The 19534-nt window shown below is 44.3% G+C and overlaps 1 protein-coding gene across 1 annotated transcript in view; it reads left to right on the top strand.

Moving 5' to 3' along the window:
* The window catches only part of LOC138643211 (cytochrome P450 2C20-like), a 206524-nt gene that overhangs the window by 180290 nt on the left and 6700 nt on the right, over positions 1-19534 (top strand). Inside the window, exon 7 of the mRNA XM_069732058.1 lies at positions 2818-2959. Coding sequence (XP_069588159.1) covers positions 2818-2959 — 142 coding nt within the window. The remainder of the gene's footprint in view (positions 1-2817; positions 2960-19534) is intronic.

The raw sequence follows: 19534 nt of genomic DNA, 5'->3' as shown, positions 1-19534 counted from the left end.
TCTGTTGAGCTACTCAGTTGACTACTTTTGGGTTCACACGAAGTGGGATCTATAACTTTATTGTCATCATCACTGTTCTCACACACCTCACCCTGACAGTCACCTTCTTCCTCTTCCTGCCCTCACACCACAGTACAGTACGCGTGCACCTCTGGTGTGTGAGTCTCATCAAGATTACCTCAACTCCCCGTGGTTAACGTCTGATGAATGATGAAGGTCTGGATTCTGCTCGGACCCTACTTCATCCGGCCCTATATCCAACATGAAAAAATTTTGAGCATTGGTGCAGATGCTTGCTTCCTCTGGATTCTGTGAATCTTTGGAACAGACCTCTGATGTCCGTGGTATAGAATGTGTGAGGAGCTCTGCAGAATGTGGTTCATTACAGTCATTTGGGCATTGGGAAATTTGTGGTGCAGTGGGAAACAAGGTTTATTGGTGTGCCACCTCTAAGGATTGTACTGTGTTGTGAATTCAGCTTTTGGGCTCTCACCGGTGGTTGTAGAGGGTAATGCAGTTGTGCCTGAACTGCAGGATTGGACAGGTGTATCTACTAATTGCAAAACTGACTGGGGTATATAGCCTTGCAGGACTCTTTAGTCCCTGCCAGTTGTCCATTGTTTATGGAGGATTCACATCCCTTCTGGTCTCTCCTGTTCGCTGTGCTTTTCTTCAAAGATAAGTCCTGGCTTTGTTTTTGCTGTCCACCTGCTGTGGACCTTATAGTTATGTGCATATTCATGTTTTTGTCTTGTCCAGCTTTGTCTGTGTGTAACAACTCTGCTGGCATCACGACATGGCCTCACATCTCTCACACAATATTACCCACTGCTCCAGGCCATGATGTGGTTTCTGTTTCATGCCAGCTCCATGTTCTGTGTCTCTGCTCTCTGCATGCCTCATGGCTATGTGTATAGGGGGCCGGCGCCTGAACTCTCTGGTTCTTATAGGAATCAGGTGCATCTGTCTAATCAGTTCCTGACCAATTACCAAGAGGCCTCCTGTATATAGTGCAGCTCCACCCTGTGGTCTGGGCCTGTGCAACTTACTCCCTCAGTCAGTTCTTAGCTGCTGAGGTGCCAGTTCCTGTCTCGGTTACTCTCATGTTTGCCACCCAGGGGGGCGTTGTACCCTGGTCTGTGTCCTGTGTAGCCACCCAGCGGGGCTTTGTCCCCTGGCCTATGTCTGCCACCCAGAGGGGCATCATACCCTGGCTTGTGTCTATGTCTCTGTGTCTTGTCTTGTTCCTGACTCTGTCTTAGTCTAGTCCTATTCCACTGTCTGTTTATATCTGTCTTGGTTTGCCTTTTCTGCTCTGTTCGCCACTGTCTGTGGCTCTGCTTCTCTTTGCTCAGTTCTACCACAACCTGTGCTTCTGTGTCTCTCAGCTTTTCCCTCAGCTCTGCTCTCTGTAACTTTGCTCTGCACTCTGACCTTGCTTTACACTCTTTGGCTTTGCTCTCAGCTCTGCACTCAGACCTTGCTCCGCACTCTGTAGCTTTGCTCTGTGGCTCCGCTCTTTGCGGTTCTATCTGGCTCCGCTCTTTGCGGTTCTACCTGGCTCCGCTCTTTGCGGTTCTACCTGGCTCCGCCTCCTGCGTTTCTGCACTTGGCTCTGTCTCCGCTTTTGGCTCCGCCTCCAGCATCTCTGCTCTTGGTGTTACCTCCAGTGTCTCCGCTCTTGGCGTTACCTCCAGCGTCTCCGCTCTTGGCTCCGCCTCCAGCATCTCTGCTCTTGGCTCCGCCTCCAGCATCTCCGCTCTTGGCTCCGCCTCCAGCATCTCCGCTCTTGGCTCCGCCTCCAGCATCTCCGCTTCATTACCCTTCCCCTCTTGTAACCTGCTGTTTCACAACCTTAGGCCCACAGCTGTCGGTCACCTGTCACTAAATGAACAATCACTATTTACTTTCTTAAATAGTGTGACTGTACAACACTGTTATGACTTGCAATTTTTAAGAGGAAATCTGACCTTCTGATTTATCGCTGCAACACAGTTTTATCATAAACCATTTGGATTAGCACATGGGGCTTCCAGAGACTGCCATAGAGTTTTAGCACAATCTAGTTAGATGCTGGAAGATGGATTTCACACAGGACAGGATCCGATCTAGCTAACTGACAAGTTCATTTGCAGCACAATCAGAAGCGTCTTCTCTGCCCTGTTACACTGAGAATATCTCACCAGCAAAACAAGATGTCCGCTTTTTATATGGCTAGCCAATCACAGAAGACCTTGTGTCATGACATTGTGGATGGTTGCTGCAACTTGATTGGCTGCCAGAATGTACACACGTTAAGTAATTAAAGAAAAAAAAATGAAAAAAAATGACGTTCCGCCGCTTCTCTAACCTAGACACAACCCTTCTCCTCATCAAACACGTCCCCCCCACTCATCATACAGCACAACTCTCCTAGCCAAAGTCATAAAGAAAGCATTAGTGGAAACACGATGATTTACCGAACTGTGACTGAATTTTGCCAACTTTAAGTAAAAATTCTCGTGAAACCGAACACAGATCCAAATGTGCTATGTTCACGACAAATTTGAGATTGGCGAATGTTTTCCAAACAAATTTGCTCATCTCTAATCCTTACACCTGAGACTGTACAGTCAAACTTCCTGCTTTTATGATGTCCCGGAGCTGCACTCGCTATTCTGCTAGCTGTCAACAGTCTTATGCACAGCTGTCCCTAATACCTTACCCACTTACTATGCAGACGAGTCTGTGTACCCAGACCGTGGTTAGCCCTGTAAACCCAAAAACATAATAAAGACAAGTCCTGTATAATAATCGCTCTTCTGCTCACCCCCTCAGGTTGAACATGAAACTGATCCTGATATATGTGACACCAGTCTCCTCATGATGGTTGTAGGACTTTTAGCAGCAGGAACGGAAACCACGGCTTCCACACTAAAGTTCATCCTGATTCTGATGGCCCATTTTCCAGATGTACAAGGTATGAATCTGTTACTTCTGAGTGGCGATCTCTAGCCTGCTGTTCCAATTTTGTTTGGGGTAATCCCCCTGGCCAAATTCGATGCCAAGGACTTTTGCAGAGACTTTGGGTCCTGGAAGGGTGTTCGGGAGATCAAAACCAGGATCTCCTCCTCCCAGCCAGAGACTCTCACACTTATCCCGGTTGATCTTGGACCCGGATGCCTCCGAGTAGCGATCTACCTCTGACATCAGCCACCCTGCCTCCTCATAGTAACATAGTTATTAAGGTTGAAGGAAGACTTTCAGTCCCTCTAGTTCACCCCATAGCCTAACCTAATATGCCCTAACATGTTGATCCAGAGGAAGGCAAAAAACCCATGTGGCAAATAGTAAGCTCCACATTGGGGGAAAAAATTCCTTCCCGACTCCACATACGGCAATCAGACTAGCTCCCTGGATCAACGCCCTATCAAGGAATCTAGTGTATATACCCTGTAACATTATACTTTTCCAGAAAGGTATCCAGTCCCCTCTTAAATTTAAGTAATGAATCACTCATTACAACATCATACGGCAGAGAGTTCCAGTGTCTCACTGCTCTTACAGTAAAGAACCCACGTCTGTTATTTTGCCTAAACCTTCTTTCCTCCAGACATAGAGGATGCCCCCTTGTCCCTGTTTCAGGTCTATGATTAAAAAGATTATCAGAAAGGTCTTTGCACTGTCCCCTCATATATTTATACATTAACATAAGATCACCCCTTAGTCTTCGTTTTTCCAAACTAAATAGCCCCAAGTGTAATAACCTATCTTGGTATTGCAGACCCCCCAGTCCTCTAATAACCTTGGTCGCTCTTCTCTGCACTCGCTCCAGTTCAGCTATGTCTTTCTTATACACCGGGGACCAGAACTGTGCACAGTATTCTAAGTGTGGTCGCACTAGTGACTTGAATAGAGGTAAAATTATGTTCTCCTCATGAGCATCTATGCCTCTTTTAATGCATCCCATTATTTTATTTGCCTTTGTAGCAGCTGCCTGACACTGGCCACTGAATATTTATTATTATTATTATTATTATACATTTTTATAGCGCCATTTATTCCATGGCGCTTTACATGTGAATACGAGGCAAATATAGACAAATACATTAAACATGAGCAGATAACAGGCACACGGGTACATAAGGAGGGAGGACCCTGCCCGCGAGGGCTCACAGTCTGCAGGGGAGGGGTGATGAAACACTAGTAGAGGGTAGGGCAGGTTGCACGGCGGTTCAGTAACTTCAGGATCACTGCAGGCTGTAGGCTTGTCGGAAGAGGTGGGTCTTCAGGTTCTTTTTGAAGGTTTCTATGGTAGGCGAGAGTCTGATGTGTTGGGGTAGAAAGTTCCAGAGTATGGGGCAAGCACGGGAGAAGTCTTGAATGTGGTTGTGGGAAGAAGAGATGAGAGGGGAGTAGAGAAGGAGGTCTTGAGAGGATCGGAGGTTGCGTGTAGGTAGGTACTGGGAGACCATGTCACAGATGTATGGAGGAGAAAGGTTGTGGATGGCTTTGTATGTCATTGTGAGGGTTTTGAACTGGAGTCTCTGGGCGATAGGAAGCCAGTGAAGGGCTTGACATTGGGGAGAGGCTGGGGAATAGCGGGGAGACAGGTAGATTAGTCGGGCAGCAGAGTGTAGGATGGATTGGAGCGGTGCCAGAGTGCTAGAGGGGAGTCCAGAGAGTAGGAGGTTGCAGTAGTCGAGGCGGGAGATGATAAGGGCATGCACTAGCGTTTTTGCGGTGTCGCGGTCAAGGAAAGCACGGATCCGGGAAATATTTTTGAGTTTGAGACGGCAGGAGGAGGCAAGGGCTTGGATATGTGGCTTGAAGGAGAGGGCAGAGTCGAGGATCACCCTGAGGCACCGGGTGTGTTGGACTGGGGAAAGTGAGCAGCCATTGACATTGATGGATAGGTCTGGTGGAGGGGTAGAGTGAGATGGGGGAAAGATGATGAATTCTGTTTTGTCCATGTTCAGTTGTAGAAAGCGAGCAGAAAAGAAGGCTGAAATAGCAGACAGACAGTGCAGGATTTTGGTAAGTAAGGAGGTGAGGTCAGGTCCGGATAGGTAGATCTGCGTGTCATCGGCGTAGAGATGGTACTGCATACTGTGGGATTCTATGAGTTGTCCCAAGCCGAAAGTGTAGATGGAGAAGAGCAGGGGTCCTAGAACAGAGCCTTGAGGAACACCGACTGACAAGGGGCGAAGTGAGGAGGTGGTGTGGGGGAGGGAGACACTGAATGTTCGGTCTGTCAGATATGCCAGCTTCTCCACCATGACAGAAGATCAGCTCTCCACCCTCCTGTCAAGATCACACCTCACCACCTGCACGCTTGACCCGCTCCCATCCCACCTCATCCCTAACCTTTCCACGGTCTTCATCCCAACCCTAACGCACCTCTTCAACCTCTCACTCACAACAGGTGTCTTTCCCTCATCCTTCAAGCATGCCAAGATCACACCCATCCTCAAAAAGCCCTCCCTCGACCCATCCTCTGTGTCTAGCTATCGCCCAATATCTCTTCTCCCATATGCCTCCAAATTGCTGGAGCAACACGTCTATCTTGAACTGTCCTCCCACTTCTCCTCCTGCTCCCTCTTTGATCGGTTACAATCAGGCTTCCGTTCCCATCACTCAACTGAAACTGCCCTAACTAAAGTCACCAATGACCTACTAACTGCCAGGAGCAAGCGACACTACTCTGTCCTCCTTCTCCTGGACTTGTCTTCTGCCTTTGACACTGTTGACCACTCCCTTTTGCTACAAATCCTCTCATCCCTTGGCATCACAGACTGGGCCCTTTCCTGGATCTCGTCATATCTGACAGACCGAACATTCAGTGTCTCCCTCCCCCACACCACCTCCTCACTTCGCCCCTTGTCAGTCGGTGTTCCTCAAGGCTCTGTTCTAGGACCCCTACTCTTCTCCATCTACACTTTCGGCCTGGGACAGCTCATAGAATCCCACGGTATGCAGTACCATCTCTACGCCGACGACACGCAGATCTACCACTCCGGACCTGACCTCTCCTCCTTGCTTACCAAAATCCCGCACTGTCTGTCTGCCATTTCAGCCTTCTTTTCTGCTCGCTTTCTACAACTGAACATGGACAAAACAGAATTCATCATCTTTCCCCCATCTCACTCTACCCCTCCACCACATCTATCCATCAATGTCAATGGCTGCTCACTATCCCCAGTCCCACACGCCCGGTGCCTCGGGGTGATCCTCGACTCTGCCCTCTCTTTCAAGCCACATATCCAAGCCCTTGCCTCCTCCTGTCGTCTCAAACTCAAAAATATTTCCCGGATCCGTGCTTTCCTTGACCGCAACACTGCAAAAACGCTAGTGCATGCCCTTATCATCTCCCGCCTCGACTACTGCAACCTCCTACTCTCTGGACTCCCCTCTAGCACTCTGGCACCACTCCAATCCATCCTACACTCTGCTGCCCGACTAATCCACCTGTCCCCCCGCTATTCCCCAGCCTCTCCCCTGTGTCAAGCCCTTCACTGGCTTCCTATCGCCCAGAGACTCCAGTTCAAAACCCTCACACTGACATACAAAGCCATCCACAACCTGTCTCCTCCATACATCTGTGACATGGTCTCCCGGTACCTACCTACACGCGACCTCCGATCCTCCCAAGACCTCCTTCTCTACTCCCCTCTCATCTCTTCTTCCCATAACCGCATCCAAGACTTCTCCCGTGCTTCCCCCATACTCTGGAACTCTCTACCCCAACACATCAGACTTGTGCCTACCATAGAAACCTTCAAAAAGAACCTGAAGACTCATCTCTTCCGACAAGCCTACAGCCTGCAGTGATCCTCAACCTACTGAACAGCCGCACAGCCAGCTCTTCCCTCTCCTAGTGTATCCTCACCCACCCCCTGCAGACTGTGAGCCCTCGCGGGCAGGGTCCTCCCTCCTTATGTACTCATGTGCCTTGTTATCTGCACATGTTTAATGTAATTGTCTATATTTGCCCCGTATTCACATGTAAAGCGCCATGGAATAAATGGCGCTATAAAAATGTATAATAATAATAATAAATAAAATAAATATGACGAGATCCAGGAAAGGGCCAAGTCTGTGATGCCAAGAGATGAGAGAATTTGTAGCAAAAGGGGGTGGTCCACAGTGTCAAAGGCAGAAGACAAGTCCAGGAGAAGGAGGACAGAGTAGTGTCGCTTGCTCCTGGCAGTTAGTAGGTCATTGGTGACTTTAGTTAGGGCAGTTTCAGTTGAGTGATGGGAACGGAAGCCTGATTGTAACCGATCAAAGAGGGAGCAGGAGGAGAAGTGGGAGGACAGTTCAAGATGGACGTGTTGCTCCAGCAATTTGGAGGCATAAGGGAGAAGAGATATCGGGCGATAGCTAGACACAGAGGATGGGTCGAGGGAGGGCTTTTTGAGGATGGGTGTGATCTTGGCATGCTTGAAGGATGAGGGGAAGACACCTGTTGTGAGTGAGAGGTTGAAGAGGTGCGTTAGGGTTGGGATGAAGACCATGGAAAGATTAGGGATGAGGTGGGATGGGAGCGGGTCAAGCGTGCAGGTGGTGAGGTGTGATCTTGACAGGAGGGTGGAGAGCTGATCTTCTGTCATGGTGGAGAAGCTGGTTTTGGAGGAGCAGGGTTGAGCAGCTAAGAGGGGCAGTGGGCGTTGTGGGCCAAAGCTTTCTCTGATCGTATCGATCTTCTGTTTAAAGAAAGAGGCGAAGTCTTCAGCAGAAATGAGGGGGGAGGGAGGAGGTGCTGGGGGACGGAGTAGAGAATTGAAAGTGTTGAAAAGCTGTTTAGGGTTGTGAGACAGGGAGGATATGAGAGATGAGAAGTAAGAGAATATGAGTTTGTCGTCCACCCATACACCCAGGTCTTTTTCATTGACGGTTTTGCCCAGAGTTTTAGAATTAACCACATAGTTATACATCTTATTACGATACGATACGATACGATACGATACACTTTATTGATCCCGTGGGAAATTATGGTATCACAGCAGCACAACTTAAATCATAAAAATCATAAAGGAATTCCATAGTTGACATGACAGTTTGTTGACAGAAGAACATTATACATTAGAATAGGACATACACAACGAGTGAACTGAATGTAGAGAAATAAGTAGACATTCACCTTGGTGGTTTAACCCTAATGTTATTGTTGTACATTCCCATGGCAGTTGGCACAAACGATTTCCTATATTTTTCCTTCTTACACCTCAGAAGTATTAGCCGGTTGCTGAAGGTGCTCTTCTGTCTCATGAATAGCTCATATAATGGATGTGCATTATTGTTCATAATCGCCATACACTTTTTCAGAGTTCTTTTCTCCACTACCTCCCAAAAAGAGTCCAGATTGCAGCCCACAGCAGAACTTGCCTTCTTAATAATCTTATTCAGCTTATTAGCATCAGAGGCCCGCACACTACTACCCCAGCACGTGATTGCAAAAAAGATGGCACTTGCCACCACAGATTGGTAGAACATTTCTAACATTTTGCTACACACATTAAAAGACCTCAGTTTCCTTAGGAAATACAGTCTGCTCATCCCCTTCTTGTAGACAAACTCTGAGTGGCATCTCCAGTCCAGTTTGCTATCCAAATGGACCCCCAAATATTTGTAACTCTCCACCTGCTCTACCTCCTGACCAGCAATAGTGATCGGTAAGCATTCCATCTTTATCCTGCTATAGTTGGCCACCAACTCCTTGGTTTTCTTAACATTTAGTTGTAGATAGTTACCATTGCACCAATCCACGAAATTCGACACCACCCTTCTATATTCCTCATCCCCCTGATCTCCCCTAATGCATCCCACAACCACAGAGTCATCCGAAAATTTTTGAAGATGGCAAAGTTCAGATTTATACTGAAAGTCTGAAGTATACAGTGTGAATAGAAAGGGCGCAAGCACCGTTCCCTGGGGGGCACCTACACTGCTTAATAATCTGCTTGACACCACTGCTCCCATCTGTACAAACTGTGGCCGATCTGATAGGTAGTCAGTTATCCAATTTCTCATCCCCTCCTCCACCTTCATATCAGTCATCTTTTTGTGTAGTAAAAGTGGCTGCAGGGAGTTAAATGCACTCGAGAAATCGAAGAACATCGCTCGCACCGTGGTTCCGTCAGTCTCCAGAAATGAATGTACCCTATGTAACAGAGAAAGGATAGCATCATCCACCCCCAATCTATGTTGGTAAGCAAACTGAAGGGGATCGATAAAAGCATTGACCCTCGGTCTTAAGTGAGCAAGCACTAATCTTTCCAAGGCCTTCATAGCGTGAGATGTTAAGGCTACAGGACGATAGTCATTTAGGGTTACAGGAGAAGTCGTCTTGGGTACCGGCACCAGACAGGAAGTTTTCCATAACACAGGTACCCTCTGTGTTTGTATACTTCCATTAAATAGGCGCGTAAAGACAGTACACAGCTGGTCTGCACAAACTTTAAGGACACGTGAGCTGAGTCCATCAGGTCCTGCAGCTTTACCAATGTTAAGTGACTTAAACTGCCTCCTCACATCATTTTCGGATACTCTAAAATAGGTCTGCTCATCCTCCAATATCGATGTTGCAGAATTTGCACCCAGGTCCCCTCCACTATCAGTTGGCACATGTACACATGTACTGCTGAACCTGTTGAAATACTCATTCATCTCATTAGCCTTGTCCATTGTTCCTGGATCATTTTCAAGCCTCAGCTTAAGCCCAGTCAGTAATTTCATTCCTGCCCAAACCTCTCTGGTATTATTGTGGGACAGTTTCTTTTCAAGTTTAATTCTGAAGGCTTCCTGGGCCTCCTTTATTTTATGCTTCAATTCATGCTGTATCATTTTAATTTCCTCTTTGTCACCCAGTTTAAATGCCTTTTTTTTCCTGTTGAGCAAATGCTTCAATTCCTTTGTTATCCATGGCTTGTTGTTTGCAAAACACCTAATCTTTTTAGTCGGCACCATCATATCAGTGCAGAAGTTAATGTAGTCAGTCACTCTACCAACCACTTCATTAACATTTGTATACTCGTCCATTGTCCCAAGCAGCACATCCCAGTCTGTAAGATGAAAGCAATCCTGTAAAGCCTGTTCATTTGTTGGATTCCACATTCTAACTGATTTAATCTTAGGAGGCTGTGTACTAACAACAGGTTGGTAGACTGGTGACAATAGTACAAGATTGTGATCAGATTTCCCCAAGGGCGGCAGGGTAGACGATGAATAAGCATTCTTGACATTCGCATAGAGTAAGTCCAACGTAATTTTGTCACGTGTTGTACATTTAACAAATTGATAGAATTTAGGTAAGGCAGTAGACATTTTAGCCCGGTTAAAATCCCCAGAGATTACAGTAAGCGAGTTGGGGTGTTTCATCTGGAGCCGGGCAATGACTCCTGACAGCACTTCACCTGCAACCTCATGGTTTGCAGTTGGTGGTATGTACAACACTATTGCAATAACAAGCGAGAATTCTCTAGGAATATAGTAAGGTCTGAGGCCAACAGCTAGCAATTCAATGTTCGGACAACAATGGCGCTCCCTTACAGTCACATGCCCCTGATTGCACCAACCATTGTTTATGTAGAGTATAACTCCACCACCCTTTTTTTTGCCGCTCTTCATAGTGTCTCTATCCGCCCGGACCATGTGAAATCCTGGTACTGAAACACTTGAGTCCGGGATCTCGCCACGTAACCATGTTTCAGTAAAACATATCAAACTGCATTCCTTGTAATCCCTCTGGGTCCGTATTAATGCCAGCAGTTCATCCGACTTATTACCCAGTGATTGAACATTCCCCATGATGATGGACGGAACTACAGGTTTAAACCGTCTTCGCCTTGCCTTAAGTTTTTTGCCCGCTCTGCAGCCTCTGTAGGGTCGCCTTACCTCACACGGGACACATGGTCTACCCACCGCAGGAGAAGGCATTAGCCTGCGCAGCTCCAGAAGTCGGACCCTTGAGTAAGCAACACGTTTATGAACAGACTTAGGGACATCAATCAAAACCTTGCCCATGTTAGTTGCACTAAGCCTGTCCGTGTAGGGAGGTATACAGTGCACGCCTCCAGACATAACTGTACCAATTCCCAGACAGGTAGTGGCCGCCTGGCAGTAGGTGCGTATAATACCAGTCCTAGGTTGCAAGGAGATCACAAATGCACTGTAAATCCAGATAGCTGCGGGTAGCAGCAAACATCCAAGGGAAACCTTCCAGGGGAGCCAAGGATCAGAAGCATACATCCAGAAAGCTGTGGGTAGCAGTATGCATCCAGGGGAAACAAATCAGAGTATCCCAGGTTCAGAAGCAACCAGCCAAGGGGAAATCCAAGGGTTCAGCATAAATCCAAGGGTTCAGCATAAATCCAAGGGTTCAGCATAAATCCAAGGGAAGCATTCCAGCGGATCCAAGTTCAGAAGGAGAAGGTATTGGGGAAAAGAAAATTCCTTAGGAGTACCAAAAAGCTGAGGTTCAGAAAGAAAAAGGTTCACACATAACAAAAATAATTCCAAAATAAAATAAAGTAAAGTAGAACAAAACAAAATAAAACAAAACAAAACTAAAACAAAACAAAACTATTGCTGCTGCAATGGGCTGCCACTAGCACGGCGCCTTATTGTTCTACCCAAGTGCATGACCTTACATTTATCCCCATTAAAGCTCATTTGCCATTTATCAGCCCAAGCTTCTAGTTTACATAAATCATCCTGTAATATAAAATTGTCCTCCTCTGTATTGATTACCCTGCAGAGTTTAGTGTCATCTGCAAATATTGAAATTCTGCTCTGAATGCCCCCTACAAGATCATTAATAAATATGTTAAAAAGAAGAGGGCCCAATACTGACCCCTGTGGTACCCCACTGCTAACCGCTACCCAGTCCGAGTGTGCTCCATTAATAACCACCCTTTGTTTCCTATCCCTGAGCCAGCTCTTAACCCACTTACACATATTTTCCCCTATCCCCATTATTCTCATTTTATGTATCAACCTTTTGTGTGGCACCGTATCAAAAGCTTTTGAAAAGTCCATATACACTGCATCCACTGGGTTCCCTTGGTCCAATCCGGAACTTACCTCTTCATAGAAACTGATCAGATTAGTCTGACATGAACGGTCCCTAGTAAACCCGTGCTGATACTGGGTCATGAGGTTATTCCTCCTCAGATACTCCAGTATAGCATCCCTTAGAATGCCCTCCAGGATTTTACCCACAGTAGAGGTTAAGCTTACTGGCCTATAATTACCGAGTTCAGTTTTTGTCCCCTTTTTGAATATTGGCACCACATTTGCTATACGCCAGTCCTGTGGTACAGACCCTGTTATTATGGAGTCTTTAAAGATTAAAAATAATGGTCTATCAATGGCTGGAAAGGACCTGGAAACTATATGCACAGACTTTAAAGACCTAGGCCAGAACGTGAAGGAACTGACAGCTCAGGTCGTCTTCTCATCCATCCTCCCAGTGGATGGACATCGACCAAGGAAATTGAACAGGATTCCACAAGTGAAAAACTTGCTAGAGATGGGTTGCATCTTACAAAACCAGAAAAACACATTTGTTAGATGCCTTGCTACACACACATCAGGAGAGTTTTAAACTAGGGCAATATGAGATAGGAAATATACAGTGGGTACGGAAAGTAACATAGTAACATAGTAACATAGTAACATAGTTAGTAAGGCCGAAAAAAGACATTTGTCCATCCAGTTCAGCCTATATTCCATCATAATAAATACCCAGATCTACATCCTTCTACAGAACCTAATAATTGTATGATACAATATTGTTCTGCTCCAGGAAGACATCCAGGCCTCTCTTGAACCCCTCGACTGAGTTCGCCATCACCACCTCCTCAGGCAAGCAATTCCAGATTCTCACTGCCCTAACAGTAAAGAATCCTCTTCTATGTTGGTGGAAAAACCTTCTCTCCTCCAGACGCAAAGAATGCCCCCTTGTGCCCGTCACCTTCCTTGGTATAAACAGATCCTCAGCGAGATATTTGTATTGTCCCCTTATATACTTATACATGGTTATTAGATCGCCCCTCAGTCGTCTTTTTTCTAGACTAAATAATCCTAATTTCGCTAATCTATCTGGGTATTGTAGTTCTCCCATCCCCTTTATTAATTTTGTTGCCCTCCTTTGTACTCTCTCTAGTTCCATTATATCCTTCCTGAGCACCGGTGCCCAAAACTGGACACAGTACTCCATGTGCGGTCTAACTAGGGATTTGTACAGAGGCAGTATAATGCTCTCATCATGTGTATCCAGACCTCTTTTAATGCACCCCATGATCCTGTTTGCCTTGGCAGCTGCTGCCTGGCACTGGCTGCTCCAGGTAAGTTTATCATTAACTAGGATCCCCAAGTCCTTCTCCCTGTCAGATTTACCCAGTGGTTTCCCGTTCAGTGTGTAATGGTGATATTGATTCCTTCTTCCCATGTGTATAACCTTACATTTATCATTGTTAAACCTCATCTGCCACCTTTCAGCCCAAGTTTCCAACTTATCCAGATCCATCTGTAGCAGAATACTATCTTCTCTTGTATTAACTGCTTTACATAGTTTTGTATCATCTGCAAATATCGATATTTTACTGTGTAAACCTTCTACCAGATCATTAATGAATATGTTGAAGAGAACAGGTCCCAATACTGACCCCTGCGGTACCCCACTGGTCACAGCGACCCAGTTAGAGACTATACCATTTATAACCACCCTCTGCTTTCTATCACTAAGCCAGTTACTAACCCATTTACACACATTTTCCCCCAGACCAAGCATTCTCATTTTGTGTACCAACCTCTTGTGCGGCACGGTATCAAACGCTTTGGAAAAATCGAGATATACCACGTCCAATGACTCACCGTGGTCCAGTCTATAGCTTACCTCTTCATAAAAACTGATTAGATTGGTTTGACAGGAGCGATTTCTCATAAACCCATGCTGATATGGAGTTAAACAGTTATTCTCATTGAGATAATCCAGAATAACATCCCTCAGAAACCCTTCAAATATTTTACCAACAATAGAGGTTAGACTTACTGGCCTATAATTTCCAGGTTCACTTTTAGAGCCCTTTTTGAATATTGGCACCACATTTGCTATGCGCCAGTCCTGCGGAACAGACCCTGTCGCTATAGAGTCACTAAAAATAAGAAATAATGGTTTATCTATTACATTACTTAGTTCTCTTAGTACTCGTGGGTGTATGCCATCCGGACCCGGAGATTTATCTATTTTAATCTTATTTAGCCGGTTTCGCACCTCTTCTTGGGTTAGATTGGTGACCCTTAATATAGGGTTTTCATTGTTTCTTGGGATTTCACCTAGCATTTCATTTTCCACCGTGAATACCGTGGAGAAGAAGGTGTTTAATATGTTAGCTTTTTACTCGTCATCTACAACCATTCTTTCCTCACTATTTTTTAAGGGGCCTACATTTTCAGTTTTTATTCTTTTACTATTGATATAGTTGAAGAACAGTTTGGGATTAGTTTTACTCTCCTTAGCAATGTGCTTCTCTGTTTCCTTTTTGGCAGCTTTAATTAGTTTTTTAGATAAAGTATTTTTCTCCCTATAGTTTTTTAGAGCTTCAATGGTGCCATCCTGCTTTAGTAGTGCAAATGCTTTCTTTTTACTGTTAATTGCCTGTCTTACTTCTTTGTTTAGCCACATTGGGTTTTTCCTATTTCTAGTCCTTTTATTCCCACAAGGTATAAACCGCTTACACTGCCTATTTAGGATGTTCTTAAACATTTCCCATTTATTATCTGTATTCTCATTTCTGAGGATATTGTCCCAGTCTACCAGATTAAGGGCATCTCTAAGCTGTTCAAACTTTGCCTTCCTAAAGTTCAATGTTTTTGTGACTCCCTGACAAGTCCCCCTAGTGAAAGACAGGTGAAACTGCACAATATTGTGGTCGCTATTTCCTAAATGCCCGACCACCTGCAGATTTGTTATTCTGTCAGGTCTATTAGATAGTATTAGGTCTAAAAGTGCTGCTCCTCTGGTTGGATTCTGCACCAATTGTGAAAGATAATTTTTCTTGGTTATTAGCAGAAACCTGTTGCCTTTATGGGTTTCACAGGTTTCTGTTTCCCAGTTAATATCCGGGTAGTTAAAGTCCCCCATAACCAGGACCTCATTATGGGTTGCAGCTTCATCTATCTGCTTTAGAAGTAGACTTTCCATGCTTTCTGTTATATTTGGGGGTTTGTAACAGACCCCAATGAGAATTTTGTTACCATTTTTCCCTCCATGAATTTCAACCCATATGGACTCGACATCCTCATTCCCTTCGCTAATATCCTCCCTTAAAGTGGACTTTAGACAAGACTTTACATAGAGACAAACCCCTCCTCCTCTCCGATTTTTACGATCCTTTCTAAACAGACTGTAACCCTGTAAGTTAACTGCCCAGTCATAGCTTTCATCTAACCATGTCTCGGTTATTCCCACTATGTCAAAGTTACCTGTAGATATTTCTGCTTCTAGTTCTTCCATCTTGTTTGTCAGGCTTCTGGCGTTTGCGAGCATGCAGTTTAGAGGATTTTGTTTTGTTCCAATCTCCTCACTGTGAATTGTTTTAGAAATGTTCTTACCTCCCTTCTGAGTATGTTTTCCTGGGTCGTCTTTGTTCGAGTCTAATGTTTTTCTTCCCGTCCCCTCTTCTTCTAGTTTAACGCCCTCCTGATGAGTGTAGCGAGTCTTCTGGCGAATGTGTGTTTCCCAGGTTTGTTGAGGTGTAGTCCGTCTCTGGCGAGGAGTCCATCATACCAGTAATTCACACCGTGGTCCAGGAATCCAAATCCTTGTTGTATGCACCATCGTCTTAGCCAGTTGTTTGCATCAAGGATCCTGTTCCATCTCCTGGTGCCATGCCCGTCTACTGGAAGGATAGAAGAAAAAACTACCTGTGCATCCAGTTCCTTTACTTTCTTCCCCAACTCTTCAAAGTCCTTGCAGTATTCAGACCCCTTTAAATTTCTCACTATTTGTTTCATTGCAGCCATTTGGTAAATTCAAAAAAGTTCATTTTTTTCTCATTAATGTACACTCCGCACCCCATCTTGTCTGAAAAAAAAACAGAAATGCAGAAATTTTTACTAATTTAATAAAAAGAAAAACTGAAATATCACAGTCATAAGTCTTCAGACACTTTGCTCAGACACTCATATTTAAGTCCCATGCTGTCCATTTTGTTGTGATCCTCTTTGAGATGGTTCTACTCCTTCATTGGAGTCCAGCTGTGTGTAATTAAACTGATAGAATTTGATTTGGGAAGGCACTCACCTGTCTATATAGACCTCACAGCTCACAGTGCATGTCAGACCAAATGAGGATCATGAGGTCAAAGGAACCGGCCAAGGAGCTCAGAGACAAAATTGTGGCAAGGCACAGATCTGGCCAAAATTACAACAGAATTTCTGCAGTACTCAAGGTTTCTAAGAGCAGAGTAGCCTCCATAATCCTTAAATGGAAGAAGTTTGGGACCACCAGAAGTCTTCCTAGACCTGGCCGTCCAGCCAAACTGAGCAATCGTGGGAGAAGAGCCTTGTGAGAAAGGTAAACAAGAACCCAAAGATCACTGTGGCTGAGCTCCAGAGACGCAGTAGGGAGATGGGAGAAAGTTCCACAAAGTCAACTATCACTGCAGCCTCCACCAGTCAGGCCTTTATGGCAGAGTGGCCCGACGGAAGCCTCTATTCAGTGCAAGACATATGAAAGCCCACATAGAGTTTGCTAAAAAAAACACATGAAGGACTCCCAGACTATGAGAAATAAGATTCTCTGGTCTGCTGAGATGAAGATAGACCTTTTTGATGATAATTCTAAGCGGTATGTGTGGAGAAAACCAGGTACTGCTCATCACCTGCCCAATACAAAAGGGAAACATGGTGGTGGCAGCGTCATGCTATGGGGGTGTTTTTCAGCTGCAGGGACAGGATGACTGGTTGTCATTGAAGGAAACCTTAATGCGGCCAAGTACAGAGATATCCTGGATGAAAACCTCTTCCAAAATGCTCTGGACCTCAGACTTGGCTGGAGGTTCACCTTCCAACAAGACAATGACACTAAGCACACAGCTATAATAATGAAGGAGTGGCTTCAGAAAAACTCTGTGATCATTCATGATTGACCCAGCTAGAGCCCTGACCTAAACCCAATTAAGCATCTCTGGAGACACCTGAAAATGGCTGTCCACCAACGTTCACCATCCAACCTGATGAAACTGGAGAGGATCTGCAAGAAACAATGGCAGAGGATCCCCAAATCCAGGTGTGTAAAACGTGTTGCATCATTCCCAAGAATACTCATGGCTGCACTAGCTCAAAATGGAGCTTCTACTCAATACTGAGCAAAGGGGCTGAAGACTTATGACAATGTGAAATTTCAGTTTTTCTTCTTTATTAAATTTGCAAAAATTACTACATTTCTGTTTTTCAGTCAATATGTTGTGCACAGTGTACATTAATAAGAAAAAAAATGAACTTTTCTGAATTTAGAAAATGGCTGCAATGAAACAAAGAGTGAACAGTTTAAAGGGGTCTGAATACTTTCTGTACCCATGGTACGGCCAGGAAGAAATATGCAGCTAATGAATTCTTTTGAGAAACCTGCTATTAGAAGTGGAAAGGAAGAACAAAGACAACAAACGCTGAATTAAAATAGATTAGCAAGAGAAACCAACTACAAATTAAATTTGTATCTATACAAATGCACAGAGCATAGGAAGCCCTCAAGAAGAATTGGAGCTGCTAACACAGGAAGGGAGATATGATGTCACAGGCATCACTGAAACTTGGTGGGATGATATACATGCTTGGAATACAAACCTTAAAGGCTACAACTTATTTCTTAGAAACAGAAGTAACAAAAAAGGAAGAGATGTTGCATTGTGTTTTAGGAAAACATATATCTCCACATAGATCCAAGCTTCAGAGACTGGTAGCTCTGTAGAAACTGTTATGGTAAGTATTTAATGAGAGAACTGAAATTACATTATTGTAGGTGTTTACTGTAGGCCACCTGGACCTCCTAAAGATATGGATGAAAACCTTTTATATCAGATGTCTCTGTTCTCAAAGAAGTACAACATAGTATTCATGGGAGATTTTAACTATCCAGATATTTTTTGGGAATCTCTTTCAGTCAAAAGTACTGGGTCGAGAAAATTCTAATCTTCTCTTGCTGTCAACTTAATGTTTGAAAAGGTAGAAGAGAAGAGCGAATAAGAGGATCTGCAATCTTGGACTTAATTCTTACGAACAGTAATAATTTCTGGGGATTTCTGGGGATTTATTCCGACACAATAAAGGCTGAACTGGATGGACAAATGTATTTTTTCGGCCTTGCTAACTATGTTACTATGTTACTATGTACCAGGGAGAAAAAGGTTGAGAAAGTAAAGGTGGCTGGAAATTTAGGAGGCAGCGATCATGTTATCGTAGACTTTTTGATTGCAAGAGGAGGATGACCAATGAGGACTTAGACTTTAAGGTTGGACTTCAGAAAGGCAGATGTTAATGGACTCAGAAATAGGGTAGGAAAGGTCCAATTGCTGGATGTTCTAAAGGACAGAAATGTCCTAGAAGGATGGGAGATTTTGCTAAATGAAATTCTCACAGCATAATTGTTATCAATCCTTTAAAGAAGGAAGAATCAGAAGCATTTTAAGAGACCAGGGTGGATGGACGCAGAACTTAATCACTTTTTAAAAAGGGAAAAAAATAAATGCATATCTAAAGAAGAATATAATGATTGCAAAGAATGCAGGGCAAGCGTTAGAACAGCTAAAGCCAGTAATGAAGTAAAGTTTGCAAGGGAGACCAAAAATAGCAAAAGAGGATTTTGGAGGTATGACAAAAACAAAAGTCAAAGATGCTACAGGATTTTTATATGAAGAGAAGGGTGAAGTGGTCAGAAATGATGTTGAGAAGCCGAACTTTTAAATTCCTATTTTGCATCTGTGTTCTCTAAGAAAGCAAATGCAACATCAACTGATCTTCATGGTGCCATCGAAGGAATAAAATAATCCACACTATCAATAGATAGAGAGATGGTGAGAGAACACTTAGCTATTTTACATGAATTTACATCTCCTGGTCCAGATGAATTACATCCTATTGTACTGAAAGAGGTAGCACAGGAAATTGCAGAACCACTAGCCAGAATCTTTGAAAAATCCTGAGAAACAGAGGAAGTCCCAGAAGATTAGAAAAGGGCAAATGTTGTCCCCATCTTCAAAAAAGGAAAGAAGATGGAGCCAGGAAATTACAGGCCAGTTATCCTTACTTCTATACCAGGAAAGCTAATTGAACAAATTATTAAACAGCATGTATATAAGTACTTAGATAAAAATACAGTAATTAACCAAACCCGGCATGTTTTTGTAGCAAACAAATCAAGCCAGACCCACTGACTGGGTGGATCAGGGAAATGCAGTAGATATAGTAAATTTGATAAAGTAGCTCATACTATCCTTATTGAAAAAATTATCAAGTATGGGATTGACAAGGCTACGGTTAGGTGGATTCA

This window comes from Ranitomeya imitator, chromosome 6 (assembly GCF_032444005.1).
Source record: "Ranitomeya imitator isolate aRanImi1 chromosome 6, aRanImi1.pri, whole genome shotgun sequence".
Taxonomy (NCBI): Eukaryota; Metazoa; Chordata; class Amphibia; order Anura; family Dendrobatidae; genus Ranitomeya; species Ranitomeya imitator.
Note: the sequence above shows the minus strand (reverse complement) of the source record. Positions and strands in the feature narration are given on the sequence as shown.